Here is a 12267-nt window from a genome sequence, read left to right on the forward strand (position 1 = left end):
AGGTTCACCAACTTGTGAATATCTTGAAGTTCGAATAGGGCAGTTAGTGACTAGTTACCTACAAGATTTTAGATACCTACCATTTACTTGAAATGTATATTTTTATCATATTGGTGGAAGAGAGCTGCACTAGAATTTCAATCAGATTGCTATGGAATTTTAATAATATAAATATGCCTCGCAGTTTGTGTGACGCGACCGTGGTGGTGAGTGGGTGGGGTGCTTTTTAAACTTAGCAGATGCGATTGTGCGCTCAATACCCGCATTAATTGTCAATCAGTCGTTTTGCCTTTTTACGGTTAGGTAATCTAAAGCCGATTTCATCACAGCTCGCGATATCGGACCCACTTTGGAATATCCCGATAGGCGCCGGTGACGTAACTGTTATGTCACAAAATCGGTTATGAGTTATGACTTATGACTATAAAATAAGTTATGAATTATTGTGAATACCGATAGGAGCTTATTTGACTGGAGAAAACGATTTGGGTCGTTCCTGAAAAATCTCATTCCCCTAGCCATACCTACTCGCAAATTCCCACGAGATTCCGCTTTATTATCATCTCATTTTTGGTGACTGAGTAACCCAAGCTCCATCTACAACCAAAACTGCTTAGCGGAATCTCCTGGGAATTTGCGAATAGGTATAGCCAGGGGAATGGGATTGTTGAGGATTGGCCCTTTTCTGTCCCACCAGACATACCAACCACTACGCGTTAACATATCAAGTACCTAGTTTTTTTATGTCACTTATTACGGTTGTTATATGTATATATGACAGGATAAAGCTTCCGTATATTTTTATCTAGCGGCAGCTGTGAAGTTTGCTTTATCATGATTTTATCACGTCGATAACTGAGTCTATTTTGCACCCGTTGACTAGAGTAAACAGACCCATGTACACACAGCTGCAAAAGAGAATGAACGGAATCCATTCATATAGTGTTTATGACCTTTTGCAGCTCGCTGTACGTAATCAATTTATGATGCAAAAGTGAATACTTACCTACGAAATAATTAAATGTGCGAAAAAATGGAAACTCGTTTACATTTCATAAATGTAGAACAATCTAAGATAGCTTGAATGCTATGAAATCTCAGAGACTTTAGTACCTAGGTATCTTTGTTCTATGTTAGTATACCAAATAGATAACGGGCCACGGTGAGGACCAAAGTGGCCAAATATCTCGGAACACATTCTTATTTATATAGTAACAAAGGTGTGTTATGAGCTTAATATGAGAGACGATAATAGCGCGATCATCTTTGGCCCACAGATTGCATTGGGTCCACGTTATCCAATTCCATGTATTGTAGAGTCAGACCGTGAAAAGTCAGCAGCGATTTTGATAGCCCACGCAGTGTAAGTGTCATTTTAAACGTCTAACTTCTATGAAATTATGACGTATAAATAACACTTACACTGCATAGGCAATCAAATCCGCTGCAGACTTTTCTTGGTGCGACTCTAAGAGGTAGGTAGATATCAGCAAAAAAAAATATTTTACTTCCTTGCCATCGAGTAGGTACTATATTATTTTGTATAAAATTGTAGTTGTCAAGCAGACATCATGACACCTAAATGTACTATTACCTGATAAAGCATCTATGACAACTACACATAATCACATAGGTACATATTAAGTATCAAAAAGTAATACAAATATGTGCAATTTGATATTCAATTTCACATATTTAACATATTTTTGTCATTCTACTTGATAAAATAAGAGAACACATGACTAGAGAAGTTTGTTATTAATAGGCACTGAGTATTTTTTTAATCTATATTTAGTGAGGCACTCGATGGCAAAATAGTGATTGTGTTGGGAAAAGATTTATATAAGTAGTTTATTTAAATCTAGGTCACAGAGGCTAGCCGTAGGTTGACTGGGTAGGTTGGGAACATCACATCACCTTTGACTTCCTTCGCAACTTTTTTCACAAGTGGAAGAAATGATTTATGAATTGATGACATATTAATAATAACAATACATTTAGCTCAAGTTCAAATAACATGTTTATTCCGATATTCTGTTTTGTAAATAAGTAGGTACATACAATCAATGATCGATCGTTATTTTTACGCTCATGTTACTTGCCTACAAATTACATGCTGATGATATAGAATTATTTCCTTTAGGTATATACTTACTTACAAATAGATTCAATGTCATATTCTACTGTTTTGTTGTTAAAACATTTCAATCTTAATTATTACTCGTATTACTGGTTATTAACTTAGTTCCATTACAAATGTCGCCTAGTACCTACCCGTATTTAGTAAAAACTTTGTTTAATTTGAAGCTAGGTCCATCTATGTAAAATCCCCAAAATATTTCATTATTTATTAATTAATTATTATACCTATAAATCCTTCTATTCTATATTTAACGTAAAAAAAGCATTGAAATAGTGAATAGTACCAGTTTGACAAAGGTTGTTTACAAATTAAAATACGTTCTTGATAACGAAGAACCAAGTACCTAGGTCTATTTATATATTATATACCCTAACATCTCTTGGTGCAACGTAATAGACTCAACAACAACAACTAGTAGCTATATAACTAAATTATCCTATATATACCGAGACGGCAGTATAAAAGCTCTCGTTCAAACAAGATTACAGGGCCTTTATTCACAATGCTTATTGACGGCATCACTTCAGTCGAGCCAGTATTAATAAGACCACTGCTCACGCAGAGCTCCTACGGATATAAAGATTAAGTTAAGCTGGCCATACACACTAAGGAACGCCTGCGCAGTTTTGCCTGTTCCTACAGTTCAACTGCACAGTCGAATCTGGTTAGAAAACTGCGCAGTTGAATGCCAGATACGCTACGTTTTACCTGTGCAGTTGGAAAAACTGCGCAGGCATACCCTAGTGTGTATGGCCAGCTTTAAACAGCTGAGCTCACAGTCACGACAAAACGTTTTCCCAGTGAATTAGGCAGCAGTAGGTCGAGAGTATTCCGCAAAATACCGGATTTGAAGATAAGTTTTCATTACGCTGAATGGGCATTATTGCATTATCACGGTCCGTCCCGTCATCTCGACCCGGCTGCTGCACACGAGCTAAAGTCACGCGAGATCTGAGAAACAATACAAATAAAGTTTAACTTCGCATCTCACACTTTTTCTAGTGACACAAAGTCCAATACTGCTTGTGTTTCTGAGAAGTTGCCTTAAACGACCGAATCATACAAACTTATTATGATTCTTCACAATGACCTAACTCGCGCTACCTGCTTACACAACATTATCAACATCCTCGTTTTAGCTCGTTTACTCAACCTAATTTACACTGTTATCTTCCTAATTAGCGCTACAAGACAATAATTCATTACTTACTTACTTACTTCGTTGGCTCAGCGACCCAAAATGAGACTTGGCCTCCGACACAAGACAGCGCCACTTTTCTCGGTCCTGTGCGACCTCTCGCCAATTGCTGACTCGAAGTTCGCGCAGGTCCGCCTCCACCATGTCACACCAGCGATATCTGGGGATATATATAATAATTAATTACTTATATATAATTAACGTGTACAATATTATTTTACCCGGTAAATATTAAATACCTATTCCCAAACGTACCGAAATTAAATCAATGAAGGTAGGATTTTACAGCTAACGAGCTAGCTCCTATAATTTTCGGTATGTTCCGGAGTAGGTAGGTATATGAATAATATGAAGTTGCTGATTGTGTTCAACTTTTTATGAGTCTTCTATAAAGAAGATATTTTCAAACATACAGCTTTATGAGTTGCTATAATAAATATGTGTATCTACTTAAACATTGCGGTGTATAAATACCTACTCATTAAATTGTTATGAGGATACTCCGTGGTTTCTACTCGTAACTTCGCTGAGATCGTTAGATGGATAACGATAAATGTATAATAATAAGTAGGTAGATAAGTACATCTATAATAAGTATAAATACTAGTAATAGGGTAATAATCTCTTGAAATTATGCATAAAATTGGGTATGCGTATAAATAACACACACATATTTGTCCGATAACACATATTTTTCCGTATCAGGAGCGATGGGGCGAGTAGATTTATTTCTTTTGACCAAGGGAAGTTGTTGTTTGAAAGGAGGATCAATTTAACAAATCGTTGACTGACACGCAACCTGCAAGCAATACCTTGATATACACTGCTACTGCGTATCCATCCATACACATATATTGTGAAAATAATGTATAATTATTAAAGCAACACAATTTTTCTGTAATCAAGGGATTATTCCACATATTACAAGTAGACACATATTTATTTGAAGTAATGAAATGAAAAAAAGAGACAATAACGCAGCGTCTAGTGAACATCTATCTTCAAGCCTTTTCAATTCCTCCTTATGTGTAATTTAAGTAGATTGTTGTTATTTATTGATTGCCTATTGAACAGTTATTTTTATTGATTTTCAGAAAAGACAATTGCAAAGAACGTTTAAACAATAAGTCGTTACTGTATGTATAAAAATTGATTACAGACTTTATCTTACAAGTGTGTATTGTCCATCAATCTATAGTCTGTCTCTAGGACCGACTACTTCTGTGTTATTTTATTTTCATTGAATGTGTATCTATATTATAATATTAGCAGAAAAGTGATTACAAATATACACGGTGTGGCCTGTAACATGAGCAAAGAATTAAAACATAGATTGTACTCCTCATACGGTGACACTTTTGTTCAACAACTTTTAAAAATTATGAAGTATTTAGACTCCCTATTTTTCATACAAAATAAATATTATCTTCAATGGACGCCATCGCCACGCCATATTATTGTTATTGACGTTGCTTGTCACGCCTTAAACATAACAAAATTCGCAATACATTGCGTCTTAGAATAAACTTCAAAGTGTAATAAAAATCAAACCACAAGTTATTTTTAAAAGTCGCTGAACAAATGTTGGTCAGTTTGAGGAGTACAGCCTACAGTTTAATTTTTTGCTCATGTTACAGGCCACACCCGGTATAGGTACCGAATATTATTTTACAGAAATATTAAACTCTGTAAAAAGTAGGTAAATTATATAAAAACAATAAAAATATTGTTGTAAGAAAAGGTCGCCAGTTTTTGCGTTTTTATTTCACGAACTAGAAAAATTTTAGTGCGGCTTCTTAAGAATGACTCTTGCTAGTCCGGGCCGTACCCGGGCCGGGGCGTTAGCCTCAACTATGGCCCCGTCCGGCAGAAAGCACGAAACTTGGCATGCATGCATAGCTTTTACGTTTAAAAAAATAAATTGAAGTAGAACCACACCGAGAAGTTACCTTATTCATATCCGTGCTTCTTTACTATTTAATATTTGTCAATTTTACCTACAGGTAAATGCCTAGTTATGTTTACAAATGTATTGAGCCTGTATCGCTAGCGGTTTTCCTATTGTCTTATGTTGAGATGAGAGCCTGAGAGGCAACTAAAATTATAATTGTGACGTTCCACGGGAAAGGTACCTTATGGCGGTTGGCGCTTACGCCGCGTAGCACCGCATTACTAATGGAGCGTCGTTAATAACAGCGTAAGCGCCGACCGCCATAAGGTACCTTTACTCATGGAAAGTCACAATTTAATGCTATCGGTATATATATACCGACTAGATATATTGATAGCATAGCTTCTATATATAGATATATCAAACTATAACAACGAGTCTTTTAAGAAGTGGTTTTGTTTTTATTAAAGGATATAGGGATTGATCAGCATTCCTAATCGATGATAACTATTGCACGATAAGACGAGTAGGTATTCATCGAAACAAAACATTGTTACCATGAGCTGTGTCATTTCAATATCATTGGATAGGTAAGTACACAATTTTACTACTTGAACCTCTTCGTGAGACGTATTGTATAATGATTCGTGATTTCGTTATTCTCATTGGAAATTGGAACTCCTATCTGCACGCTATACTTAAATCGCTCCGCTCGCTTTTTTCTGATTTCCTGCGCATGTTTATGGGTCGTGAAAAGCTTACACACAAGGTCAAATAAATATAAACTTAAACAGACCGTCCAAATAGAATCAATGTAAAATATAGGTACCCAATTTCAATATTCTTAACGCCTAAACTGTTAAAATTGTAGTGACAGATCTGATGTGAGCAAAGAAATGGCAAAGATGTTGCTGCAAGATGAGTGGTGAGAATAAAGGATGACTCACGCTAGACCGGGAAGTGCCCGGGCCGAGGCGTCTACCATGTCATTTTCTATGACGGCTGATCGGCGATCACGTGGTGCTTTCCGTAGAAAACGAAGCGCCGCCGGAAGCTCCGGGCCCCGGTTCAGTCTAGCGTGAGTCATCTTTAACATAGTATAGAAACTTGGTAAAACGGCAAAATGTCGTGTCAGTAGCAGTTTAGTGTACCTATGATAGGTTTCTAATACCTACCTACAGGTAATAGAAACCTACTTAATGATAGAGGTACCTAGATAAAATCAGAAACACGTTACCCACCTGGTCGCTGATTGAAAACTGCGCTGCCTTGACATTATTCGTTACTAGCTGCTGAATAATTTGTCTGCAATTTATACTAGTAGGTACATTGTATATATGTGCTGATATTTGATTTATTTTTAAAATAATAATTGCATGTGGAGCACAATTCCTTGAGTCCATTAAACGTTAGTACTACGAATTATGGAAACGGCTAGCCTTGTCCACAACTGGATTGTAATCTGTTTGCCAGCTGTGCTATGAATTAATAACACCTGATGACCACATTCAACACGCGAAGTAAATATGTTACGGAGTCAATGTGACGTTTATCTCGAAAAACCTTTTTCTATAGATGCTACCTTTAGACGCGAGGTGTTAATAGTAGATGTTAACCAAGAGATGAAAGGCACTCATTTCTGCCGAGGTAGTTTTGCCAATAGTCCGAGGCTGAAATGATGCCTTTCACCCGAGTTAAACACTCCACTTTTAATTTCGAATACGAGGAAAGTAAAATGCATGTGTTTTTTTTAAAACATGACTAAGTATAAATTTTTATAGTATATTTTAAGGGTACTTTCAACAATTTAGGCAAAAGTACCTATCGTTATTTATGGAATGGGAAGTTATCAGAATGGGAATTGTATAACGAAGCCATTTATACGCACATTTCAATTGCTTATCGTAAAAAAAACGTACCTAATACTTGGAACCTAAAATGCTCTAGTGCAGAAACGTATCATTTTCTGCACACCTTTTAGAACAACAATGACCCTCTTTCAGAGCATGAGGAATGAAAAATGTTAATTCGTACCGTGTACCCTTATACTTCAATGAAATATGCGGTAGTAGGTACAGTAATGTTTGTGTTTCATTTCATAGAACATAGGACAGTTCTAGGACTGAAAATGCTAACTACTGTTTAGAAGGGCCCAGAGCCACACTATTTGACGTCATCGTCACCCCACCCAACGATATGCGAAAGGTTTGAAAACGATTACCTACTCATGCATTCATCATATCAAATAGAAACTAAAGGATCTGTGTTAGGTAGGTAAAATAAAGTAGGTATACATACAACTAAAGTAAGAAGATAAGTACCTACCTATCTTGCTTGTGTACAGCCGCCATCAGATATATCGGAGCGGCCAAGGTGCTCACAAATATCGGAACACGCCTCTATTGTCAGGGCGTTAGAGCGCGTGTTCAGATATTGTGAACACCTTGGCCGCTCCGATATATCAGATGGCGACTGTACCTACACAAACACAGTAAGTTCTTTCCTAAACTTGAAGTAATAATACAATTTTATTTAATGATTTTGTATCTAGCGAATCATCGTAGGTAACTTTGCAATAAATTAAATAACTTAAACAACCTAAACAGGTAAAACACTGAGATATTACATTTATTAATATTTATGTGCATCATTATTCTTGCCAAATATTCTGAAGGTCACCTTTATTTACTACCGATGCGACTCAAATCTCTTATAAGCAGTTCGTTTTTTTAGCATTAGAAATAAGGTAAACAATCTTGATGTGTTTTTTAATTGAAAAACACATTTTAAAAATAAGTTACGGCAAATATGTAACAATTATGAATCTAATACGATCATTTATATATATTCTTCTGCTTTCATAATATTAAATTTTGATTTTTAAAAAGCTTTTTTCAATTAAAAGTCTTGTCAAAATCGCTTACCTTCTTGCAAGTTCTTTCTAATGCTAAAAAAACGAACTATAAAAGCAAAAATAGCAAAATAAGTAGGTGCTAGGCATGTACAGTCAGCATCTAAAGTAGCGGATCAGACTACGCGTCAAATAGTAGTTTGTGTTCACAAGGGATCAAAATGATATATTTCTGTCAATGGCGTACATTGAATCCCTCATTACGCTCAGGATTCTACAATAGAATAAAGTAGAATCCTGAGCGTAATGAGGGATTCAAGTGTTAACGCCCAAGACGAAATAATTTTGATACCGTGTGACACATACTGCTTTTCACATCAACTATGAGGAAAATAAAAATTGTGTTGACACTACAGTGTTGCCACTTTTTAATTTCTACTCTTTTTTGCCAGGCTGTACATACGATGTTCATAGTTAATTATAATTATATTAATATTTTATACTGGCAATGAAATGTCGTTGAACAGAAAAGTGCCACTTTGACCCCTCCTAGCAGGGAAGAAAAATCCATTTTCTGATTAGGAGATGTGAAAAGTATAATATACTTACTTTACTACTACCATTCTCTGATATACAGGTTGGCCAAAAATTAAGCGCATTCCCGTTGCCAGGGAGGTTTTGGGATTATACTGAGCAACTTTTACTATGGGACCAACCCCTACATCGCGAAAAAAAAATTGGATTTTTCATACATTTTCGCTGGTCCATTTTCTATGGGAAGGTCAAATTTTTTCGCGATTTCGGGGTTGGTCCCATTGTAAAAGTTGCTCACATAGTAAAAGTTGCTCAGTATAATCCCAAAACCTCCATGGCAATGTCAATGCGCTATTTTTTTGCCACCGTGTATAGCTATAGCTTAACGAAAAGTTATAAGTCCCTGTACCTAATGTAGAACAATTAGACTATGAAACACAAACTGTAGAAATATGTCTCTATTTGGAAAATAATTCCAGCATGGCAGATAACATTTGAAGCGTTGTTATCCACTACTGACTGCTGCTGACTGTATATACACTAATACCTCCACAGTTAGAACCATAACAACATTCTAAATTGAGAGCGTCTGTACACCGTGTTTTTTTTGATTTCCGTTAATTTCAAGGGTGCATACCTGAGCTTAAATCAAGTAACTTTCCCAAAGACACCGATATTCTAATTAACTCCATTTCGAAGATAATCAATATTTTATTTTTTTCCTATAAGGCCTCTACAAGCTTGTACACTTGCCTTAAGGCCGGTTTACATATTGATTAGTGTTTAGAATGAGTTCATACATTTGCTACTAAACTTAAGTAAAATCTCGGTCGATCGATGTTTGAATTGACATTGATATGTCACAGATTTCAATTGTTTGGTTTAGTTAAATGTAATGCCCGTGTTACAACAACGCCATATGCTACATTTAATTACTTTTTAATATTAATTTTTCTGAAAAAAAAAGCAAAAAAAATTTTTTTTTTTTTTTTTCAAAATTACCTATGCCATTTAGTTTTCTTAAACGTACTTAACCATACCCCGAAGTTAACGGAATTCAATAAAAACACGGTGTATGAATTGCCTATTTTACGATATAAAGCTATTATTTAAAGACATTGACGTGGGCAGCCAGAGCGTGTATTATTAGAGAAGCGTAGTGAAGCACCGTGACCATCGCTTTATACAATTTGCGTGTCACGGACGAGCCCCGAAATTAGCAGACGCCTTTTATGCAAAAAGACGCCTAAAAAAATATCGAACCCAACCTGTCATGTCTATAGGTATGTGTATTGTGTATTAGGTCATTACCTATGAAATTGGCGTTTTGTTCGGAGAATTTCAACGAAACACGAATTTCCATACAATTAATTTTGCGGATATTTTTTTGATGGCTAATTCAAACCAAACAAAATTTTTCCAGTAATTTTTGACACCTTTAATGTATGTTTTCAATATCTCCATTTCTTGAAAATTGGTACCATTAGAAAAATATAAGTAATTTTAATACTCGAACCGACAGCACATGAAAAGACCTATTTTCAAGGCTTAATTCTGAACACTTAACAATAAAAAATAACAATTAATTGTATGTAAAATCGTTGTTTATTGAGTGCACTGTAGTTTTATTGTAATTGTGTATGTACTTTTGTAAAAAAAAAAAAACTAGGATCAGACTTATATCTATGAACAAAAACGCCAATTTCATAGGTAAGGACCCAATATAAGTACCTACCTTTATAATCTTATAAGTTACTAGCGACCCGCCTCGGCTTCGCAAAGGTTAACAAATTATACGTCCGTCGTTTTTGAGTTTATCGCGAACATACAGACGCGGCGGGACTTTGTTTTAAAAGGTGTAGTGATAGCTGCCTTACTTATGTACTTAGTAACTTCTAGTGTTCCAATGTGCTCAAGGGCGTGTTGCCAACTGATGGGCTTGGGGGGCAGTTCATATGGCCGATGGCCAAGGGGAGGGGGGACATACATTTATAGTTTAATATAAACAATTGCATGAGTTTTGTAGTCTGATTACTGCATTCGCGATAAGCAGGGCAGACCTGCTGCTAGTGCTGCTACAAATTAACATCCAGTTCCGACTGCAATACATATACTTAGGTAGACAAGTTTTTAGTTTAAGTGGTTTCACAGAAATCATACAACGAAAATACACGAAAACAACAAAATCAAACCACGTTGTGTAGATACGTACGTATTTCATAAAATTAATATTAAAGGAAGTTGCTGAAATCACATTGTAAGTACCTAATTATCACAGCGTAAGTCATTCTTTCTTACTAACTCAAGTCGTTATGATGATTTACAAAGACTAACTATATAGGTGAATTGATTATTTAGGATATACTCTACTCTAAATTAGTACCTATCTATAATATGTATAATGATTTCTTTTAATTAAATTGAATTTAAACAACAAAAGAATTGTACAAATTACGAGTACCTATGTTGTAATAAAACAATTCGTTTTTCTACCGTTAGAATTCCATGGTGATGTAATTAATTTCCTTTTTTAAATCAATGGCCTTTCGTCTTGAAATGAAATGGCGGAGACATCGGCGCAGGTCTTTTGTCTGCATAAATGGCGCACGCTTTATCGTCGGCACGTGTCTGCTTCCCCTGGTTCCCGAACCGATATTGTAAAGGCATAGAAAATACCTGCTATAGGAACCCATCATGTTAACCTAGTTTGCGATAAGTTTGTAGCGTGATAAGATTTCAAGTGCAGAGGGGCTACCGCGAAAACCGAAATTCGCAAATTGCGGGGATCTTTCTCTTTTACTCCAATGAAGGCGTAATTAGAGTGACAGAGAAAAATGCCCGCAATTTGCGAACTTCGATTTTCGCGGTTATAGCCCTGTACCGAATTGCTCTATATACCTAGTACATATACTCGTATACATATATGTGATGTAACTCTACGAGTACCTACTTTAATACAGCTTTTTAGTTACTTCAACGCGTTAGGGATGAATGCAATAATAAAGATAGATTATAGAAAAAATATGTATACCTATAGCAACAACGCCGTTCAAATATTTTTTCTCTTTTTCCAGCCGATGGCATGACCTATTCATTCGGTATCTTTTACGATGAGTTCCTGGACTTCTTCAACGAGGGTTATGCCAAGACCGCCTGGATCGTTTCGATACTCGTCGGGGTCACGCTCAGTTCAGGTATATACCTACGAGTTTTACTGTAATGTTACTTATGTAAGCCATTTGAAACTATCGAAGTTGAGGGCTATCTGCTCAAAATTATGCTTCAATAAAATTATGTTCCGAGTCCGAAATCCGAAAAAGTGGTTGGAATATGTATACAAAATTTAGCTGAATGTGCGGCGTTCGGCCTGCTAAGATAAAATCATTTTTTATTTATTAAATGTATCTACCCGAGATCCAGGATCTTCCTAGTTAAGGTTGAAGTCATAAAAATAAATACTTTTAACAGCGACTGAATAGCTGACTTTATTATATTAGTTCGTTGATTAGGTATTAAGTAGGACTCACGTTAGACCGAGCCGTGTCAGGGCCGGAGCTTCCGGCGCATCGTTTTCTATGGAAAGTATCACGTGATCGCCTGTCATGTCATAGAAAAGTAAGCTCCGGAAGCTCCGGCCCGGACACGGCTCG

General features: G+C 36.0%; 1 protein-coding gene across 2 annotated transcripts in view; it reads left to right on the forward strand.

The window, feature by feature from the left end:
* Positions 1-12267, forward strand: part of LOC134790562 (monocarboxylate transporter 12-like) — a 45713-nt gene that overhangs the window by 29917 nt on the left and 3529 nt on the right. For both annotated transcript variants that reach the window (XM_063761404.1, XM_063761405.1), the window contains exon 3: positions 11692-11811. In XM_063761404.1, the coding sequence (XP_063617474.1) occupies positions 11692-11811 (120 nt within the window). The remainder of the gene's footprint in view (positions 1-11691; positions 11812-12267) is intronic.

Source organism: Cydia splendana, chromosome 5, assembly GCF_910591565.1.
Source record: "Cydia splendana chromosome 5, ilCydSple1.2, whole genome shotgun sequence".
NCBI classification, from domain to species: Eukaryota; Metazoa; Arthropoda; class Insecta; order Lepidoptera; family Tortricidae; genus Cydia; species Cydia splendana.